Source organism: Sander lucioperca, chromosome 13 (genome assembly GCF_008315115.2).
Source record: "Sander lucioperca isolate FBNREF2018 chromosome 13, SLUC_FBN_1.2, whole genome shotgun sequence".
NCBI classification, from domain to species: domain Eukaryota; kingdom Metazoa; phylum Chordata; class Actinopteri; order Perciformes; family Percidae; genus Sander; species Sander lucioperca.
Window position 1 is genome coordinate 20,258,454 of NC_050185.1, and position 22,881 is coordinate 20,281,334.

The window sequence follows — 22,881 nt, forward strand, 5'->3', positions numbered from 1 at the left end:
AATTACACAGTTACAGGGTGTTGTAGCGTGTTCACTTATCGCAATGATGCCTTTTTGCTTTTCAATAAGCCATTTCTCAAATCACATGCTTTTTTTTGTCAATATTTATTTTTGCTTTATTTGGTGATGTGGCAACAACAGCAGCACCCAGAAGGTAATTTGTTGGACCACCATTCACGCTGTGAAGTAGAAAAAAACAGTACAAGGCTACCAGAGAACAACCAACAGATCATTGCTTTTGAATGAGAAAAGCCAAACAATGAACTACTGCATGACAGTAACTTGTAGTATCTAGTTTCAATATACAGTACAAGTAAACTCAACAAAAACTCCTTCCTTCCTTTTACACTGAATACATCATAATCCAGCATTCCAATTATTTCTAGTGAAAAGAATGCACTATTTGTCATGTGCCACTGTACCTATTTCATATTTAGACATACTGCAATTTTTACATTTTCATGAATCATGTGTTTATTAATAGTTTTCTTCTGCACAGCCACTTTGTTTACAATTCAAATCTGACATTCTTAGCTTAAATGTGCTCAGGAGATGCTGAACAAAACAATCTTTGACATAATGGCCATCAAAGCAACACAGAAAAAAAAGTTTCTACCCCACAACTTTTATGTCATAAAGTAATCCATTCAATATTATTATTATGCAATATTTTTGTATTCATCAAAGAAAATAGGAAATGACATGCTGAGGTGGCTGACTGACAAATAGTATTGATTAGGGATGCTGCTATCTGTGTCTTCTGTGCCATCAATAACAATCTCAGAAGAATGACAGAATCGGGGGCGAGTAGCAGGACAGACAGTAGCTCAGGTGGCAGCCACAACAGTTAGTCAATGTCCATTTCAGGGAGCTTGTTCTTTGCCGTTCCCTGTTCCGGGCCTGCAGATGTGGCTTTATCGGAGTTGCATGGCTGGCTCTCTGTTCCCTCCTGTCCATTAACTGGCCCATTCTCTGTTTTCTCCTCCTTAGGAGGCTCCACCTTGGGCTTGGGTTTGGACACCACGGGGTTGCAGGCTGAATAAAGCTCCTGAACAGGGAAAAAGAAAGCATTCATTAGAGCAGTGCTTCCCAAACATTTTCTGCACGGCCCTCTTTTTGTAGATACAAATATTTTCAACCACCTTTTTTTTTTCTCCAGAGACCATTTGCTCACTTGATCAGTTTTTTTTTTGTTTTTTTTTAAAAGATATTTTTTGGGATTTTTCTTTTATTTAAAATGGCTGAAGGGAGACAGGAAACTGGGGAGAGAGAAGGGGATGACACGCAGCAAAGGGCCTCGGGTCGGATTGACTGAGCCTAAATGCTCTACCAGGTGAGCTATAGGCCGCCCCACTTGATTAGAGTTTTTAAATGAAATTTCTACAACCAATTTGGAAAATGAAGACTTGTTTTATTATTTCACACTTCCTAGCTCCTACTTCAAATTTGCTACAGGCCTTAAAGATGATTGTAATGGTTTGTGTGGGGCTGGCAGTAACGTTGTTCTACTGCTGGCTATGTGCTGTTAATATTTTCTCTTTTTTTAAGAGATTATTTTTGGGCTTTTGCCCTTATGTGACAATACAGGTCAATATTGACAAGAAAGAGCGACATGCAGCAAAGGGCCGCAGGTCAGAGTCAAACCCGGACTGCTTGGGTAAGGACTCAGTCTTAGTATAAGGGGCAGACGCTGTACCAGGTGAGCTACTGGGGCACCCCAGTGGCAACATTTTCTACTGCTTTGTATAACTCATAATTGTACACTACCTCAATTACTTGCCCTGGCATTGAGTGCACACAAGTTGCATTCTCATGTACAAACATGACAACATTAAAAGGTGCACTATGAGTTCCTGCATGGTTTCAGCGCAATTTCATTTTGGTCTCAAATCGTAGGCATCTCTCCTTGATCCGCTAGCTGCCTGCCCCCTGAATACGCTGTGAAAAAGCCCGGTCTCGGGAGACAACACAGGGGGCGTAAACGTCGAACAAACACTAGGGGCACAGGCTGTGCACCAAAATACAACAAACCACGTTCCAGAAAATCACCGACAAGATGGTTGGGGGAGGGGGTGCGTCTTTTTCACTGAAATTAAGGCTGCTGCTCCAAAAACACCCCCTCCCCCACAAAAATGAAATTGCACTGAAACCATGCAGGAACTCATAGTGCACCTTTAAGCAATGTTATAATCATAGTCCTCCTGCAAAAGTAGGTGCTTTTGATTTTTTTCAAACCAGACTAGCTCGGAGTGGGTTTGGTGAAGCCAGTATTTTTAAGGTTGTGTGTGTGTGTGTGCCTTGAATACACTCTCAGTACCTTGATCTTGGCCTGGATCTCTATGACTTTGACCACTGGTTCCAGAGTGAGGTCCTGATTATTCTGCTGGTTCATCTTGCTGTTCATCCAGACCATGGCATCCTTCACCTGCTTGTCCACCCGAGTCACCTCTAGCTCATCAAGGTGATCGTACAGCTCATCCTGTCAGGAGAACACACACACACACACACACACACACACACACACACACACACACACACACACACACACACACACACACACACACACACACACACACACACACACACACACACACACACACACACACACACACACACATTAATGGAGAGATGGCAGAGCAAGGTGGCTGCCCATGGACAGGCACCCCGAGCAGTTAGCTGGTGCCTGGCAGGCTGCAGTGGTCAATTATGTAACCAGAGATCGGACTTGTTAGTGTGTTTTGAGCTATGGTTTAAAAGGAACACGCTGACTTATTGGGACTTTAGCTTATTCACCGTAACCCCCAGAGTTAGATAAGTCCATACATACCCTTCTCATCTCCGTGCGCGTTGTAACTCTGTCCGACGGTTCCACCGGTAGCTTAGCCTAGCACGGATCCTGAAAGTAATCGGTTCCATCTAGCCTACTGCTCCCAATAAGATAAGATAATGCCAACATGTTCCTATTTACACGTTGTGATTTGTATAGTCACAGCGTGTACAAATAACAAGGTCACATGAGACACAGCCATCTTCTAACCATATATAAACTGGGAACTATATTCTCAGAAAGGCGAAGCAGTGCTATTTCTGCTACTTGGGTGGAGTGATATGCTTTAAAGCACCTGAGAAGCCCTGAGCAGATCAGCAATTCTAGTATATTACCAACAAAAGCTAACTAAGCAATCATTTGGTAAGTCAACAAACTTGCTCTCTGTGCCAAGTTACCTTTGCCTTGTAAGCTTCAATGATCTTCATGTACATCTGGATCTGCCTGCCGAGCTCCTCAAAAGCTTTTGGTCTCTCCTCAGCTTCCATGTATCTCTCACATATTGGCTGGCCCATGCTCTGTAGAAAGGAACATCAGGTTTAGTCAGCCAGTCATCCAGCAAGACAAAAAGGAAAACAATTAACTTCTGAAAAATAGTGATAATGTAGAGGATACAATCATATACGTATACTCCTGCAAACATAACATCCATGTTCAAAATCCTTTATAAATAAACATGCATGTCTAATTTTTTAAAATCGGTGCCTTCAACTTTGGTGCTACATGGATCACTGTCACCTGTACACAAGTCCCAAAACTGTACAGTAAACCATCTTCTTAAAATCGGAGTTCAGGTTTGAATAGGAATAATTCTACTTCACTTGGAAACATCTGTCCAGTCACACACTGCATGCCTGGTTACCTTCAGTTCAGCCAATTTGTCAATGTAAACTTGTTTCTGTTGGTCCTCTCCGTCTTCATACAGCCAGTTCTCTGTGTCCTCCAGTTTTAACGAGAATGTGTCACGATCCTACACATTAGATACAATTCACAAAAAACATGAACAGAACAAAACATGAAACACATGCATTATATCTGGATTTAAGTAAAGATTAGCGTCTGTTAACATATCCTCATACTCACAGCTTCATTTACAAACTTCTCCAGGATGCCGTGCAGTTTATCCCTCATTTCGTACACATACTCTTCTACGTTGTTCTTTGCGTCATTCCTCTCCTTCTCTAGCTTATCCTGCATGATCATCTTACCCTGGAATAGTCACAATGAAAGTGTTACTGATTAGTCAGCCGACGTGCACACCAACAAACCACTTGATGATGGACGGAATTGACTGAATATGTAAATTATATTTGGTGATGCTCACATCCAAAGAATCATATGTAATGCTTGAATGTAACGCCATCATGTTTAATTCTAAATGTTCCACTTCCTGATATTTGATAATATACCTTTAATAACAACAATCAAAACCTTGTGAAATGTTACAATCCTGTTGTGGTATCTAAATGTAAGCTTGAGAAGTTTATAAGTGGGAAAGTGAAGAAGCACTAAGGTGGGGACAAATCTTATTCACCCATGTAGTACATCTTATAATAACATTGAGGAAAAAAACAACTTTTAAGTAGTTTTAGAGTATTATGTTATTAGATTAAACACAGCTACTGTATTCTAAACATAAATTGTCAATTCTTTTTTTTTTTGCCAGGACCAGTAAGTCTCACGACCACATGGCTTAGACAAATACTGTGAGTGCATGCTAGACATTCCAGGTGATTTTTAGAGCATTACCTCATTCTCCACAAACATATTTAGAGTGTCATTGGACAGTTGCCAGTGCAAATTGTTCTCTATAGGCAGCTCCACGGTCTTCGTTTTGACTTTGGGCTTCTTCGCCTCAGGGGGCAGATCGTTCTTCTTCACCTGCTTGGCGTCCTCTGCTGTCTAAAAAAGGAGAGATGAAATCGTTTTTGTATGACTAGGACATTCCTAAAGGCCTTGTTAAATATTTAACATATGTTTTACATAAGTGGAGCAGAGCATGCGAAATATTCAATAGCCGACAATCTGACTGATCTTATTCTTAAAAAGATGCCTTTACAGCATAAAGCTCTGTGACTTCATTTAGTTTCAGTAATTGCCCACCGGTTAGTGGCCCCTGACTGGAATCTGTCAAGATCCCCTTTTAAGATTAAGTGAATTATTTTTGTCCTTTTTTTTGTGCTTTTGGGTCTTATCTGTGATGACAGTCACTTTAAATTTGCACGGGGTCACTGTCAGATTACATTTATCAAGCTTTTTGTGTGAATACATCCAGACTCTAAAAACCTATTATGCTTTTTAGATACACAGGTAATTCAAAAAATAAATAAATGAATAGTTATCGTTCTCTTAAAATATTTTAGTGGGGTTATTGTTAGAAAGTCCCCTTGAACTCACTCAAACATGTATTTGAATAAAAATAAATGGGTTTACCACACCAGTTAGTAATACTGAAATGCAAATCCCTTATATGTTGAAACAGTCAATTATTTTTGTGATGTGTATGTATGAGAAAATGCAGAACACCCTTCACCGCATCAATTGAGAAACATTATGTTATAACAGTTGATATTGTTATGACCAATGTAGTGTTTTGTGTACCTGGCTGTCATTCTTAGTTTCAGGTAGATCTTAATCAACTGACTCTTTCTGTCCAATCAGAACACCTTATCCACCTACAAAAGGCCCTTCCTCCACCTCCCTCACTCTCAACCACTGCAGCCAGTGTCAGCAGCATGGTTATTAGCCACCACTTTCTGTTCCTTTGTTAACCTTTGGTGTATTTTATTTGCAATAAACTTTCTTTCATATAGTTGTTTGTTTGACTTCTGTTGCTTCCCCTGAGCCAGGGTCACAACAGTATACTTAACGCAACGGTTACCTTACTGCAGGGCGATATGGCTAAATATGTTATCAAGACAACAATTTCCATTTCATGCCAGAGCAATATTTATCCCAATAGTTGATATTTTTCTATCAAATGCTTATATTCTAAATGTAAAAGTACAAATCCCAACTCCAATGAAGTTGGGACGTTGTGTAAAACGTAAATAAAAACAGAATACAATGATTTGCAAATCCTTTCCAACCTATATTCAATTGAATACACTACAAAGACAAGATATTTAATGTTAAAACTGATCAACTTTTTTTTTGTGTGTGCAAGTATTCACTTATTTTGAATTTTATGCCTGCAACACGTTCCAAAACAAGTTGGGACAGGGGCATGTTTACCACTGTGTTACACCACCTTTCCTTTCACTCAATAAGCATTTGGGAACTGAGGACACTTATTGTTGAAGCTTTGTAGGTGGAATTCTTTCCCATTCTTGCTTGATGAATGACTTCAGTTGCTCAACAGTCCGGGGTCTCCGTTGTCGTATTTTGTGCTTCATAATGCGCCACACATTTTCAATGGGAGACAGGTCTGGACTGCAGGCAGGCCAGTCTAGTACCTGCACTCTTACTACGAAGCCACGCTGTTGTAACACGTGCAGAATGTGGCTTGGCATTGTCTTGCTGAAATAAGCAGGGACGTCCCTGAAAAAGACATTGCTTGGATGGCAGCATATGTTGCTCCAAAACGTGTATGTACCTTTCAGCATTAATGGTGCCTTCACAGATGTGTACCCATGCCATGGGCACTAACACACCCCCATACCATCACGGATGCGGGCTTTTGAACTTTGCGCTGATAACAATCTGGATGGTCCTTTTCCTCTTTGGCCCGGAGGACATGACGTCCATGATTTCCAAAAACAATTTGAAATGTGGACTCATCATACCACAGCACACTTCCATTTTGCGTCAGTCCATCTCAGATGAGCTCGGGCTCAGAGAAGCCGGCGGCATTTCTGGGTGTTGTTGATATATGTCTTTCGCCTTGGTAGAGTTTTAACTTGCGCTTGTAGATGTAGCGACGAACTGTGTTAACTGACAATGGTTAACACAGTAAGTGTTCCTGAGCCCACGTGGTAATACCCTATACATAATGATGTCGGTTTTAATGCAGTGCCGCCTGAGGGATCGAAGGTCACGGGCATTCAACGTTGGTTTTCGGCCTTGCCACTCTGAATCTTTTTTTATATTTGGGGGGGCTTTTCCCTTTATTATATAGTGACAGTGGATAGACAGGAAAGTGGGAGAGAGATGGGGGATGACACACAGCAAAGGGCAGCAGGTCAGACTTGAACCCACAAAGGACTCAGCCCAGATGGGGCGAACGCTCCCACTGGGTGAGCTAGAGGCCGCCCCGCCACTCTGGATCTTTTGATGATATTATGGACTGTAGATTAATTCCTTGCAATTGTACGTTGAGAAACGTTCTTAAACTGTTGGACTATTTGCTCACGCAGTTGTTTACAAAGTGGTGAACCTCGCCCCATCCTTGCTTTTGCTTGTGAACGACTGAAGCCCCGTTTACACGAAGGGAAGACGCAGATATTTTCCTGCGGTTTGGCCTCTCATTTACACGAAAACCTCCCGTTTTTATCACAGAAAACGATTATTTCTAAAAACTCCGGCCAAAGTGGAGATTTTGGAAAACTTCGTTTGCACGTTTGCATGTAAACTGAGACAAACGGAGGTTTAGGCAGCCGAGAGAGAATGAAAGAGGAAGTGAGTCGTTGCTGTTATTGCTATTTTATGGGATTCTGATAATAACTGGCTAACGTGGGCTTGAGCTTCTTGTTACACTGCCACCTACAGGTGTGGCATGCTCTTGACGGCATTGACAGCATATATACACGGGTACATGTAAACGAACACTTTTCTGAAAACATTTATAAATGTCCGTTTATAAAAATAGCCGGCCACGTGTAAACGTAGTCTGAGCATTTTGGGGATGCTCCTTTTACACCCAATCGTGACCAATTAACCTGTTCACCTGTGGAATGTTCCAAACAGGTGTGTCTTGAGCGTTCCTAAAATTTCTCAGTCTTTTGTTGTCCCTGCCCTGCTTTTTTGGACTGTGTTACAGGCATCAAATACCAAAATAACTGAATATTTGCAAAAAAAAACAATAAAGTGTATCAGTTTGAACATTAAATATCTTGTCTTTGTAGTGTATTCAATTGAATATAAGTTGGAAAGGATTTGCAAATCAATTAATTCATCCCAACTTCATTGGAATTGGGCTTGTAGTTAGAAAATGGGGAACCAAATTGGTCGTAACTATTAATACAAAACCTGTTTGCTAAAAATAAAATGTGTTGATTAGAAGAACTTGCTCTGTGTCGAAGTTATCATCCAAGTGTAGTGTTTTCAGTCCTTAAGCTGATAAAGTGTTTCCCACAGATTGACATATTTTTTTGTGTTGATCTGCCAAACAATACACTTTTGAGGATTGTTTCTACTGTTTAAATGGTTTGTATTATATTTATACTGATATATATATTATTTAAGATGTAATAGCTCTTAGAGTTTATTGCCTCTTTCAATGGCAGAGCTCCGTTTTGAAACACTTTGTTGTTGGTTTCTTAAAAATACTGGTTAGAATGACACTAAGGCTGCGGCACATTTAGGCGAAATTTAAACAAATAAGGAAGGAAGGAAATCAGGAAAGAAAGAAGGAATCTTACTTCATTTCTTAATTCCTTCCTACTTTTGTTATTTCCTTACATCCTTCTTATTTCCTCGTTTTCCTATTTCCATACTTTATTCCTTCCTTGTTTACCTCCTCCTTTCCTTCCTAACTTCCTAGTACGGAAATAGAGAAAAGGAAGGCAGTAAGGAAGGAAGAAACAAAAGCTGGTAAATTCAACAATACACAGTATCGAAAATGTATTGACACTATGGTGATTGCCTTATCGCCCAGCACAAGGTTACCTCCATCTCTTCAGCCTCTGATTTCTTTTCTTCGTTGTCTCCAGTCCGAAGTTTCTGATCCTCCTGGTCAACCTGCATTTTGTTCTGACACACAGTAACAAAAGGATAGACATAGTACATAAATATATAAAAGATAACATACGGCATTCTGCGGCTGGTTTTATCCAAACTTTGGATTTAGAAAATGTCAGCGTGTAAATCACAGAGAAACACCAACCAAACACGTATTTGTAAGAAGTTGTAACACTGAATTTGACTTGACAAGATTCAACTGGTTTGTGCAAATCATTTTGTATGTCGATTTCTGTTTATTCAAGACAAAACATTCTTCTCCCTCCTTTCAGAAGAGGAAGTTTTTAAAATTTAAGCTTCTTAAAAAGTATTTGTTGCAGAGCCTTTTGAGTGACATTCAATCAGAAGAACACTTATGACATTATTTTAAGGAAAAGGGCCAAACTCTGGAGCACAGATGGTAATGAACAACCCAAAACAAAAAAATGCCAAACAAATTACAAAGGAGGCATTAGCGAGAGATAAATGCAACCCCTCGAAGCTGTGTTGAGTCAAGACATCTAAATTCCACAGAGATGACTGTTCAAACTGACAATTAAAAACCAAGGTGTGACCAGACTGACTGAACAGGATCTCTGAGGTGACACAAAGCTAACATTATACAAAAACCAGGAGTATATGTGTGCGTTTCTCTGTCTCTTTCTAACACATTCATTCGTATTGGTCATTATTCTCTTACACTTTATTCAAATACACAGAAATACACACCTCCTCCTCCTTCCCTGTCTGGTCTGTCTCCATTGGCTCTTCCCCCTCAGCAGTTTTTATGACCTCTACGAGCGAGGCACTCGATACACTGAACATGCCGTGAACGTTGACCCGAACTTTCACCTTGATCTTTGCACTCTCCCCAGATGCCTGAGGAACCACATTCTGGATCACGAACTGGCCTGTAGGGCAGAGGAAATGGTTACAGGTTAGAATAGGTGAGAATACCTTCTTATTAGGGGAAGGGTAAGGAAGCTAGGCTGAATCACAGGAAAATATATTGCATATCTGCAGTTTCCAGAAAATTAAACTATTACATGTCACAATTAGGGCTGAAACGATTCCTCGAGTAACTCGAATAATTCGATTACTACAAATCCTCGATGCAAAATGATTTGCCTGGAAGCTTCGTTTAATCAATGTTACCAACGTTGTATCGCTCACGGTGTTTCCGCACACCGGGCTGACGCTGCTGGCGACACATGCCGTGAAGACTGACTGCAGCGTAAATAGTGAGGGGCTAAGAGAAGAGACGGGCTGGAGAAAACGACATAAAGTGTCCAAAGTTTGGAATCAGTTCAAACGTAATTAAAACGAAAACTCTGTACAGTGTCTACTGCAAAATCGAACTAGCTTACCACAATAATAGCACGACATCAATGCTTCAGCATCTCAACAGAAAACATTGAGTCTAACTTAATCCTCCATTCCACGAAGCGGACCCGACAAAAGTAAATCACAGAGTCGTATGGACGATGAAACTACACCAAACACAACAACTACCAAAAGCAAAGACAAGAAAATACGTAGTGGTGACCACAATTTGAGCTAAAGAGCAGGAAAAACAGCTGATTATTGCGCACCATTTTCTCTCACTCTCTCTCTTCACGGAGAAACCGCTGATCAGCGATCTACTAGCATAAGTGTAAGGCCTATATACAGATCAGTCTCAGGTTGAAACTTGTAGTTCTGAAAGTTAAGTTACACAACTTAAGGTAATGTTTATGTATGTTTAATGTATGCCTTAGTTTGAGGTTGTTATTGCATTTCAGAAAATGTTTTCTTTAAAAACAATGTAATATGGCACTTAAATACACTTTATGTTTAGTTTTTTGAGAGATGATATGGTAAGCAATGTAGGCAATAAAAATGTAGCTTTTTCCGAAAATTAAACCAAACTATTGTATATTATTGCTCTTCAATAAAAAGTATTTCGTATCCGATTACTCGATTAAACTATGGAATAATCGGTAGAATACTCGATTACTAAAATAATCGATAGCTGCAGCCCTACAATTAACATGTTTTAGCAATCATCAGCATTAACATCTTGTGACTAAAGGCTGGATAGAGTTGGTTGATTAATGGGTAGGATAGTATGCTTAATGGTTAGCATCATTCAAACGGCAAAGAAGCTGCAACCACTCAAAACTAGGAGCTAACATGGAGCTGGAGCAGTTAAGTTATAAATTACCTAGTCTCTAAGTTACTTATAACTACACTTTGGTGTACATTTTGGACTTAAGGGGAACTTCTGTATTTTTCAACCAGGGGTCTCATTACAGAAACTTCCTAAGTCTGAAATCCTACCTTATCTTAGTTTAGGATGACATTGAGGACTTTTGGTATTACAGAAACATGCTTCCTAACTGCATTTAGGAAAACATTAGGATTGCATAGACTGTCCTGAATTTAAAATAACTGCCAGAAATGGCAGCAGCACGGTTGTTAGGTTTGTATGGCTGGTCCACCTTAAAGGTCAGCCCACCTTAAGTGAGCCTAAAGCGTGATTTATGCTTCTGCGTTAAATCTATGCCGTGGCTACGTACGTACGTACGTACGTGGAGACACGGACCCTATGCCGATCCTACGCCGCAGCCTGACGTGCACCTCTCGAAAAATGTAACTACACGTCGCGGCGGCGTAAGTCGCTCGGCCGTGGTTTGGTAGCATTGCATTTCCCCCTACTCATTTCCTGGTTCTCCTTCTCCAGAAATAACATGAAATCAAGGAGAGGGTTAACGTTTCCTGCTACAGATTTCCCACCGGGGTCAGAAAGCTCAGGGGAGACACTCTGTTTCTTTCACTATGACTCTAGGCGGCACTTGCTCCGAAGCTAATCGCCGCCATTCTCTCACTCGCTCTACTACACACTCTCCATGCACACATACATGCTGCCCCTGCTGAGATCGACGCACACACCAATGCACAAGTATAAACTTCGGGCCACTTACGTAGGCTACGGCGAAAGCTCTGCATGGAGCCTCCCTACAACCATAAATCAAGCTTAAGCCGAAGTTGTTGCTAACTCCGTGGCTAACCCGCTAATCCCCTTCACTTCAGTCAGCAGGTGGCAGCAAGACACGGAAACTTGGCTTGCGTCTTGGGAGGTGTAGCATTTATTCACCGACAAATATACACACACTGCACTGTTCTACATTCACAGCTATAACGACACACACACACACACACACACACACACACACACACACACACACACACACACACACACACACACACACACACACACAGAACTTGCAGTACCTATAGTGCCGTTGGGATAGGGCAGCTCCTTGGGGTTGTTGTAGTAACCTTCAAGGGTGAAGGGCTCTTTCCGGAAGAAGGTCAAAACTTTGGAGAAGGGAGCTGCATGGTTCTTTGGGAAAACCTCACAATCACTGTAAAAACACAGCAGAAGGAGTTCAATGAGACAACGAAAGTAAAGACCAGGGTTCATACGAATTTTAACCAATACTTTTCGGCAAATTTCCATGACTATGTATTCCTGAAAATGTCAGTCGACATACAATAAGAATAAAAATCTGTGTTAAAGTTTACCCTCAGTGGTTTAACAATAAAATGAATGACAATTTATGTGGTTCATATTCATAATAACGCGCCCCGAATAGAACGTTGAGGTTAGGACGACGTGAAAATACATTTATTAATCACATATTATTATGCTGTGTTAAAAAAAAAAAAATTCCATGACTTTTCCAAAACTTTCTGGGTCTTTTTATGTTTCCAAAACCTTTCCAGGCCTGGAATTTGCATTTTTTAAATTCCATAACTTTTCCAGGTTTTTTCAAAAACGTATGAACCCTGAAAGACCATTCAAGTAAATATTTTACAGACCTATACTAGTCAGGATTTAAAAAATAATCTCGTAAAATGTGAATGCAACTGGCATAGATTTCAGATAGTGGCTGTGTGGTACAAATGGACTATGGGCGTGTGCAGGTGTGGCAGAAAACCCTGCAGGTACAGGTAAATGCATCTGAAAAGACAGGGGCAGTAGGCAGGTGTGGTCTTAAAAACCAATCCCATGCAGACTTCTAACCTCGTCTTAACTAGGGACAGACCGATTATCGGGCCAATTCTTTTTTTGGCAGTTTGCTGATTATCTGTATCAGCGTTTTATTTGCCTGATAACCGATAAAGTTAATGAATTAAAAAGTGTGCTACTTTGGCTCGGCTACAGCTCTGTGTCTTCCCCTCTGCTCCGCTTTCACTCACCACTGAGTCTGACTTAATGTCCCGCCCACAACACTATCTGACTCTCTTTTACTGTGTAATATGTTGAAAGTTTCTAATTTATTAAATAACTGCTTAAAACTTCTAAACAAAGTTTTGTGTTGGAGTTTGTAACATTCCAAAATCTTAACTTTGACTTAAAGATTTTAATTTTCACTGTATATGCATATCGGCTCCAAATATCGGTTATCGGTTTTATTAACTACTAATAATCGGTATCGGCCTTGAAAAAACTGTATTGGTCGATCCCTAGTCTTAGCTGCAGGTTTGGAGAAGATCATTTCAACTCCACTCATATTTTAATATTGAGAGTTGTTCAGTAGTTTCAGCTGTTAAGACTATCAGTGAGAACTATGGTAAAATAGACATAATACAAAATAACAGAGATGAAAACATTAAACTGATATGGAAATGACATTTTAAACGTTTTAGGACTCCTAAAAACTAACTACTTAAAGCTCAAACTCCAGAATATCAGTACCAGAGTATTAGCTTTGCAGAATCTTGTAAAGCACCATGTCCAAACTAAGAGGTGTGATGAACTCTCCTATTCTCCCTGTGAGATACAAACATTAACCCTCTGGGGTCTTAGCAATTTTTTCCAATCTTTAGGTCGAAGTACAGACATAGTTTATTGTAGGACAACCTGGGCTATCAGGATATGTATGCTGCAGGGATGTCACATGAATGTATAAATTGTTATATGACTATATAGACAAAAGAAAAAACTAAAACGCAAATTAAATCTCACAGCACTTTTTGTTTTCAAAAGTCTTGGCAATCAGGGGAAACAAAAAGTAACTACTTAGATTTTTTTCCCAGAAAAGTCCATATGCTTTCATGAAAAATCTCTCTCTCTCTCTCTCTCTCTCTCTCTCTCTCTCTCTCTCTCTCTCTCTCTCTCTCTCCCTCTCTCCCTCTCTCCCTCTCTCCCTCTCTCTCCCTCTCTCCCTCTCTCCCTCTCCCTCTCTCTCTCCCTCGTTTTATTTTGAAATTTGTTTTATTTTGTAGTATCCGGCTGCATTGTGGCCTAGCTTGACACATTCACTCGCGGCTCACGGAAGAAATAGAGGAGACGCCAAAACAACTGTTGCAGAGTGCAGGCCAGCGCGGCCACTCCGCACCTGACCTTATTTGATGTTCTCAGGTAAGGCTGACAGAGATCATACCTCAGTCCCTCCTCTGCGGCCGAATTCCATTTTAGAGAGATGGAGTAGGGGACAACATCTGTAATGGAGAACTCTCTGACTTTGAATGCTGGCGACAAGATAGCACACTGAGGAGAGGAGGAGCAAAATACAAAAACACAAGTTACCAAGGCTCAAACCTTTGCCTCGAATTACTCTGACCAACAGCAAGAAATTCCGTATCCAACCAAATATTAAATTTCCACTGAAAAAAGAAAAACTTTAACCAGCTGATTTTTTAACTTAATAATATACATATACAGTACATGGCTAAAAATTATTTAGAAAACACATCCAAATGTTTTTACACAAATCATTTAAAAACAAATAAGTTGCATCACTTAAACATTATGCATGTGTTTCACATTACTCCCACTCTACTATCACAGCTGTCAGCGATGGAGTTTGCTGTGTGAGTCACCAACAGGACCAAAGTGTTGGTGATTCCAGGTGACCTGTACCTGCAGAGCACAGCCTCTAGCCACGGCCTCGTCTGCGTTCAGGGTGGTGCTCAGCTCTTTGCCGAAGAATTTGCTGATTCGCTCTTTAATTGCGGGGATTCTGGAGGCACCTCCCACAATCTCCACTGCATAGATATCTTCTTTTTTTAGCTCTGAATAAAGGAAGCAGGAGAGAAGGATAATACAAAACAATACTGTTGAGGTTTACAGAGCCACAGCTTTACTTCTCAATACTCCGACCAAAAATGCGTGTGTGAACAGCAACAGAAGTCTTAAGGTGAAACCACACGTGTGTTTGCATAAAAATAACATTGAGGATATGCCTCTTTAAAATTTAAATCTTTTGGTGAAAGCACATTACTCAACAATACTAAACACTACTACTCTGGTATACCCATATATATGTTCTAATTCAATATTTGCCATATGACTGCTCAGAATGGACAAGCAAGAGCAAGCAGAGATAGAGAGGACACAAGGAATGATTAAAGGGAGGCAAGAAGGCAGTGTCCAGAGGGAAGGGCTGTTTCAGAAATATAAGCGAGTGTGCACGTGCTGACGGGGATAGTCCAGCTGCTATTAAAGTCAGATGTACTCACTGGCTTGTTCCATGACGTTGCGCAGGGGACCCTCTACTTTGGCCAGCAGCCCCGCACACATCTCCTCAAATTGACCTCTGGGGACACATGGTCATAGATTATTAATACACACACACACACACACACACACACACACACAGAGTACCTCTAGAAGTCATTTCTAATTATAGTAATGCAGTTTTTAAATGTGTGCTCATCTATAGCAGCCCTCTTTAATATTCAGACATTAGTCCATAGAAAACAAAAACCAAAGACTGTAAAGGCTTCACATAATCAATAAATAGAGCAGACAGGTTGCTTTATTTTCACTGGTCCATCTTAAGCAACAACGGCACAAAAACCCATTAATTATAGTGTTTCCCAGGCCCTCATTAATGATTTTTGCATTCATCCTTTTAATTACTAAAGTATCGCTGCATCTTCACCTGTTAAGTTTACCGGAAACATCAATGTCATTCATGAAGCACTCAATGTTGAGAGGCAGGTCTGAAGAGTTGGCACTCATCAGCTTCTTGAGCTTCTCACACTCTTGGTACAGTCGGACCAGCGCCCGGGGCTTGGACTTGACGTCCAGCTTGTACTTTTTTCCAAACTCCTCACAGAAGTGGTTGACCAGGATGTCGTCAAAGCCCTTCCCACCAAGCTCTGAATCAAACGCTGTGGCCAGGATCTGATGGTGGTGGAAGACAAGTGGTAAATATTGGAAAATGATCAACTTACTGGATGAATATGGGTGTGAGTGAAGATAAATAAAAAAAGTACATTTGTGCTCAACATTTGTACTCATCTATTCAATAAACAACTTTGTTCGCTACGTTAGGTACTACGGTATAAACTTTGGGTCAGGTGAAAAGTATCTAAAAATGTTTATCAATTAAATAAATTGATTTGTATGCGTTTGTATTAAAGCTACTTTCTGGTTTTGGCCTACTTCAGTTGCAAGGCAGCCCACATATATGGCATTCCTAATAAGCAATAACATGTGCAACATGTGGGCCAAATGTTCTTTTCTGCAGCTGAATTGTTTTTAAATCATTGGTTTTATCTTTCTTTATTAGCAAAATTATCATAAACAAGTGATTAAAAAAACATTGCTTGGTTACTAGCACTGCTTACCATTCTGTTTTATCTATGCCCACATGAGAAAAGAAATGATCAACATTTTGGCAAAACCCGCCAAGAACATAGTGCTGTATCATCACATACTGCCCTAAAAACCTTTTCAGCGTGAGTATCGCTTTTCAAAATGGGCACAAATTATTCATCACTCACCTTGAGCTTTCCCTTGTTGAAAGCACAAACTGACACCTGGTAACCAGAGTGGCCCACATCCACAAACACCACTATCCTGGCCTTCTCTTCTGGAGCTGGCAGGTCCTGTTTGTAGATGCCATATGCCAGAGTCACTGCAGCAAACAGGCATAATCTGGTGTTAGTTTGTGACCCACAACTATGCTCTGTAACTATACCTATAAAAATCTACCAGACTGGTTACAGCGCATGCCATATAACCGCAACTTCCCAGGTTTAATTCCAGCCTTGGGACCTTTTTTTACATGTCATACCCCTCTCTTGCTCTCTCCCATTTCTACTCTGTCACATAAAAGGCAAAAATGCCAAAAAAATGGATCTTAAAAAAAAGTTTTGAAATAACTACCAGACTGAAAATACTTAAAAATAAATTGTAGGCATAGCTTCATGACATGCATTTGTTTCATTACATGATGGGAAAGTTACAAACTAAAGTATAAATCTGATTCTATGTTTATGAAAATATGCTGTAGCACTATTGTGAAATATTTACACAGATGTATAGCTATGGCATAGCTCAAACCAGGGAACCTTTACTTAGCAATGCCTTTTGCCAAATACTTAGCTAGAAGTAGACAACTCAATACTTTCTCGTAGCTTCCTTGCGACTGCTCCGGGAGATAAAAACAACATCTCACACAAAATAGCATCTACTATTGTTGAAAAGCCCGATAACTAGTAACAATGATTCAGATGCTGCTAGTCCTGCATAGAGAATACTTTGTTTCAATGTACCTGCAGTGGTCTCATTCATTAGTCGTAGACAGTTGAGGCCTGCGATCTGAGCTGCATCCATGACAGACCTTCTATCTGCGTCAGTGAAATAGCTCGGGACCTGGGAGGGGAAAACAATGCAGATGAGGGATTTATGATTGGAACCCCCCAATAATACAACCAAGTATTAACTGTAAGGTATTGATAATGCCAAAGATGTCAACAAGTTAAAACGTATAGCTTATTCCTTCTGTGTGAATGATCACTCCGAAAACTATTGCTAAATGAATTGCCTGCATCGCAAGATGTCTGGATAATGTTGTCGTGTTAGTTACCCTGGGTGCCAAAACAAAACATTTCCTTGTGGAAAAGGGCCAAATTTAGCTATTGGCCACAGTAATAATAACATGTTGTCCATCTCTAGGGCTGATGCAAACTGTACATTTAGCTGTTAGCTAAGTAACAGCCTCTCTGTGTGAAATCTGTAACATTACATAACAGATGCTGCTGGTGAACGGTGAATACATATACTGAGCACAGCAAGAAACACACACATCCCACTCTTCACCCAAAAGGTGCAAGAGAGGAAGTAAAGCTTTCAAACCATACATCTGTTGAAGTGCCTAAAGCTCAAAATGTCACATGAACAGGTGGTAATACATTTATACACCTTGGAGGGCAGCTTTCACTGGGCATTTTATGACCCACACTCCTTGAAAATGCAAGAGGATGACATTAATAACTGACACTCAAAATAGCAGAGAACTTAAGTACAGAGAATGGTATAAAGTCCAGTAAGTAAAGTGAGTCACATGTCTCTTGAAGCCTCATCAGTCCAATGCCACTTCTTTAAATAAACTATGTGCAGTGATCCAACAAGACAAATGAACACCTCATTAAACATTTAAAGCCAATTAGAAAAGATAGGTTGCCACAAAAAAGCCAAAACACATCCAGTTGGACATAGATATGCATATTTTCACACTTATAAATAATGCACCGTACTCTATTAAGATGTTTTATAGATTTTCAGACACCCTGCTGAAGCCGTAAAACCGCTGCAGATGTCTCCAGCAATGCTTACCGAGATGACACAGTCCACAACTGGTTTTTTCAGTGCACTTTCAGCAGTCTCCTTTAGTTTGGTCAGCAGCATGCCAGTGACCTGCTCGATGCTGAACACTCTCTCCTCCTCCATGTACATCACCTACAATTGAGGAGAATTAGGAACATGATTACATTGAAGCAAATTGTTTAAGTAGCTTATAAATAACTTTAAACAGCTATAAATAATAATGAAAAAGGCCGGCAGTTTCATTGAACATATTTTAACAGATTGAAAGCTCATAAAACAGACCCTTAGAACTTATGTGTATATAGTATGTAAATATGCAATCTAAAAAACTCTTAATACAAGAAGTGATTCTGTGGGCATCAACAGCTTGATGCAATCTTCTCTGATTTATCAATTCTTCTGAGGACTCACATTAATTATCTCCACAGAGACACAACATGTTTTGAGTCTTAAGGTCCTTAGAGAAAGGTAAATTTACCTGATGAAGGTCTGAGACCGAAACGTTGTATTTTTTTAAATAAATTATTGCTTGCGTAATGGTCAGTGTGTGGGACTCTTCTCTAAGCTTTTGATCTGTTACTTTTGAACATATCCTACGCACCTGCCCGACAAAAGAGGTGTGCAAAAAAGCTTTCTTACGTTGCACTGAGTCTTAAGGTCCTGACACAGCAGGCAGAAGGCAAAGAACTAGTAGCGACAAAGGCCTAACGTCACCTGTGTCTTGGCCAAAAAAATTGCACTTGAACACACCGCAAAGACTACAGTCGATGGCCAGCTAGCATGTACATTCTGCCCCTGCGTGAGAGGAAATAACTCTCCATGCCAGCAGGCGGCGGGATTCTATTCGTCATTCAAAGATGGAAACCAAATATTCAAATCATTGCTATGATACATTCAACAAAACAATGTTTGCCCAAATCAGCCAGCGGCAGCACGGAGCCTATGGCCCCTCTGCTGCACTCCCCGCCGAGGCGACAGCAGATGCCGGGAGATGGCTGGCTAGCTTGTCCATCTCCCGGGCTGTCATCTGTTCTCTCTGCAAAGAAGTCTCCCTGCGGTGGGGAGCGGAGGGACCGAGCAGCCCGCTGAGGCAAAATGCCAAGAAAATTAATAAAACAGCTTAAGACAGAGGCAAGAAAGAAAAAGAAAAGTTTTTTAGGATAAAGAAAGAGGACTGGATAGACAGGGGAAGAGAACATAGAAGAGCAGCTATGATTTAGAGTAAAGAGCATTATGTGAGGCACTTCTTTGAGCACAGCAGGCTACAGAGGGGTAAGCAATCTAGTCAGGAATAAGCAGTTTTTTATACTTTCTGTCTGTTAAATTTCATTTTTGATTGACCTAGTTCAGCGTACAGTACCACTGATAAATACAGCACCCGGTTGTTGAGTGCGCTAACCCAAGCCTTACTTTGACATTTTGTAATAAAAGAATGCTTCTTTTTGGTTACCTATGTAATATGTAATATCTAATACAGAATAGGCACCATATTCTTAATCTTACTTTAATACCGATGGATCCAGAGGGCATCTGTGCCAGGTCGTAAACCAAGTTAGACTTGGCTGACTGGACATAGGGGTCTGAAAATGCCCTGCCATGGAATCGCTTGAAGCCCTGCACCGTGTTCTGACAGTTGGTCACCACCTGGACATGATGAAGACATGATTAAATTAAATAAAGTTACCAGTTTCCAATGTCTTGCATTTAATTACAAGGACCTCTAGGAATGTTAGCAGGGCAACTGAATTGATCTTACCTGGCTCTTTGCAGCTGCTCCTATAGATCGATTTCGTGGTCCAAATGATACGAATGACCTGGAAAACATCAAACAAAAATGTTAAGCTACAACATACATGCTAGTACGAGCAACCTGCCTAAGTTCATTGTATTGTCCACCTATATGTGAATACACCCTATAATCATGACAGATTTACTTGGCAGTTAAGTTATTACATGGTCTCATGCCTACACATGACATGACATCACATCACATTTCATAGCTCAACCCACATAAAACTGGACAGACTGTTTCCCATGTCTGCAGTAGCAACACTAAAGTAAAATTCAATGTGTAATATAAGCTTTCTTAAGACAATTCTTCCACAATGTAGAAAAGTATACTTTTAACCTAAGACAGATTGTTAACCTTTTTTCATATAAAGCTTTATTGAAACCAGGATTGTGGCTGCATGTAGGCTTGTTACGATATTGTTACAATATCCATCTCTCTCAGTTCACACAGTACTGTAGAAACACAGTCTGAAGTGGTGTGGTCAGTCCACTTGTATCCCAGCGGGTTGTGGTCTAAACATGTCTGTCATCGACATCCCTGTCAAACACAGATGTCAGAGCTACAGTCGCCGACAACACACAAGTGCAGTTGGTGATGTCAAGGAAGGGTCAGTGCAACACGTCTGAGGAAATTGGCTCAAGAGGCGCCAGGCCACAACTTGAAGCAAGACCAGAGTATTAAGTTAAGTTTTATGATGTGGTGTTTTTTTGCTCAAATTTGTATTGATGTGAAGGGCAGAGCACATGGACAGAAGAACATTAGATAAAAACAAAATAAACTTTAACAGATTATTTAACAAAGTTGTACACTAGTTTTAGGGCAACACTTCAGAAAGGCAATGCTCATCACTGTTTGATTAATATATTACATTATTTTGATTACATATATCCGTATCACAAGATACCAGAGGCCAGACTGATGCCTTAAAATTGCATATTTGATTTGACCAATAGCCAAAACTCCGAAGTACAGATATAATATTAAAAATTCACCATTTTGTTTCTGTAATTAGCAAGTGTTTGTTTTTTTTTGTTTTGTTTTTAATCAGTTTAAAAATACTACTCAGAAATATTCACATCACAATTTTTAATAAGGCCTGAATGGATGTTATTATTCCCCATCAAAACCTGCAAGGATTTAAAACCTAAAATCAATGAAAGAAATCAATATATCTGATGAGGTAATAACAACACCTAAAGAGATATTACATTTTAAATACAGGATATACAGCCTACTAATTTGTTATAAGTAGTCATATTCTTGAACTCATTAACAAAGTCTCCTTAATAGCGCATGCACACATGACAACACCTTACAAACAAACAAAATAATAGTTTTTCTAAAAGTTAAAATCATAGAAATAAAAACATTTTATTAAATACTGTTAAAATACACTGTAACGTTAGCTATATATTTAGAACAAACTTGCTAGAATATTCTAGAATATACTGTATGATTCCAACAGGCGGTTGGCTGCTGTCGTCATCGTTAAGAACATAATGCAAGGCGCATAGTTTGCCACACGGGGGACACCGGTTGGGTCGGAGCTTTCGCCTTCAAGACATGAACAACATTGCTAAGAACGGGACAAACACCGCCCGCTCGTGTTCGTCGTGGGCAAATGAAGCCCGTTTTCAAACTATACAGTAACGGTACTCAAAACGGTAGGCTTAGCTAGCTAACTAGCTAGCTAGCTAACTGGGGCTCCATGGTTGATGGGAGAACGAGATGTGTAACGTAACGTTAAGGATTATCTCTAGATGGTTCCACGATGCGCAGCACAACATTTGCATCAGGAGTCCAATAAATAATACCTGTATTTTAGGTACTTACGGTGTGCATCTGTCGCTGTACTCGTTAGCGACAGTCTCGATCCCTCCGGCTCGGGCTACAGCTACATAGCAGCTTTGAAAGCCCAAGTCAAATCCCACCACTGACATCTTCAGCGATACGTCTTCTAGCTATAACGTTATCTACAGCTCTACTTACAAAAATAAAAACAAACGTACAGCTTTAAACGGATGTAAAAAAACAAACAAAAAAGCAGGTGAAGTAGTTGTGTTGCACTGTGTTAAGTCTGGCTACTTATAGTCATAATCCACACCACCGGTGTCTCTGATCTGTGTTGGCAGGCTGCAGCAGCAAGGTGGTCTAACTGACTTCTCGCCGGGAGTCATCGCGAGATCTGTGTAGAAGATATCTCTGGACCTTTCTAGAACCATGTGGAAATGACTGTTCTCCAATACTTTTTGTTTTTTTGGGATAAATATCCTTACAGTCCTGACTATTGAGAGATAATTTCGTGTTTTAAGATTTACTGTGAATGCAAATTGCATAAAGAAACCATCAGGGTTGGGTCAGATTACTTTGAAATGTAATCCATTACTGACTACAAATTACATGGCAATTTTTGTAATCAGTAACGTAATCAGTTGGATTACCCAAAACATGTAACGTAATCTGATTACTTTAGGATTACTCTTAGATCACTTCAATAAATATGCAACTTAAGTAAAGGACACCGCCACAGAATTGATCAATGAATTCTCATTTTATTTTTCTCTTTATTATTTCATTACATCTAAGACATCTTTTTGCTCTCATTAAAGCATTCCTGTGTGAACTAACTAAAAACATTATTAACTAAAAACGTTATATGTATTACTAAGTACTTTCTTTACTCTGAACATATCCGTTTCTCAGTACATATCCTCATATCAATCTGTTTAACTCTTTTCTCACATCATAGTGAATGTTTGTTTAAAACTAAAAACA

General features: G+C 40.0%; 1 protein-coding gene across 1 annotated transcript; it reads right to left on the reverse strand.

Moving 5' to 3' along the window:
- Positions 1 to 88: 88 nt before the first annotated feature.
- hspa4a (heat shock protein 4a) lies at positions 89 to 22,267 on the reverse strand. The gene is made up of 19 exons (XM_031280789.2): positions 21,940 to 22,267; positions 20,071 to 20,128; positions 19,818 to 19,958; positions 18,324 to 18,446; positions 17,261 to 17,360; positions 16,487 to 16,620; positions 15,640 to 15,884; positions 15,215 to 15,291; positions 14,616 to 14,767; positions 14,137 to 14,243; positions 11,978 to 12,111; positions 9,434 to 9,615; positions 8,654 to 8,737; positions 4,577 to 4,729; positions 3,911 to 4,036; positions 3,690 to 3,797; positions 3,226 to 3,345; positions 2,318 to 2,479; positions 89 to 1,048 (listed from the first exon to the last, which is right to left on the reverse strand). The coding sequence occupies exons 1-19, from the start codon at positions 22,044 to 22,046 to the stop codon at positions 848 to 850; spliced, it is 2,514 nt and encodes an 837-aa protein (XP_031136649.1). The 5' UTR covers positions 22,047 to 22,267; the 3' UTR covers positions 89 to 847.
- Positions 22,268 to 22,881: the final 614 nt, after the last annotated feature.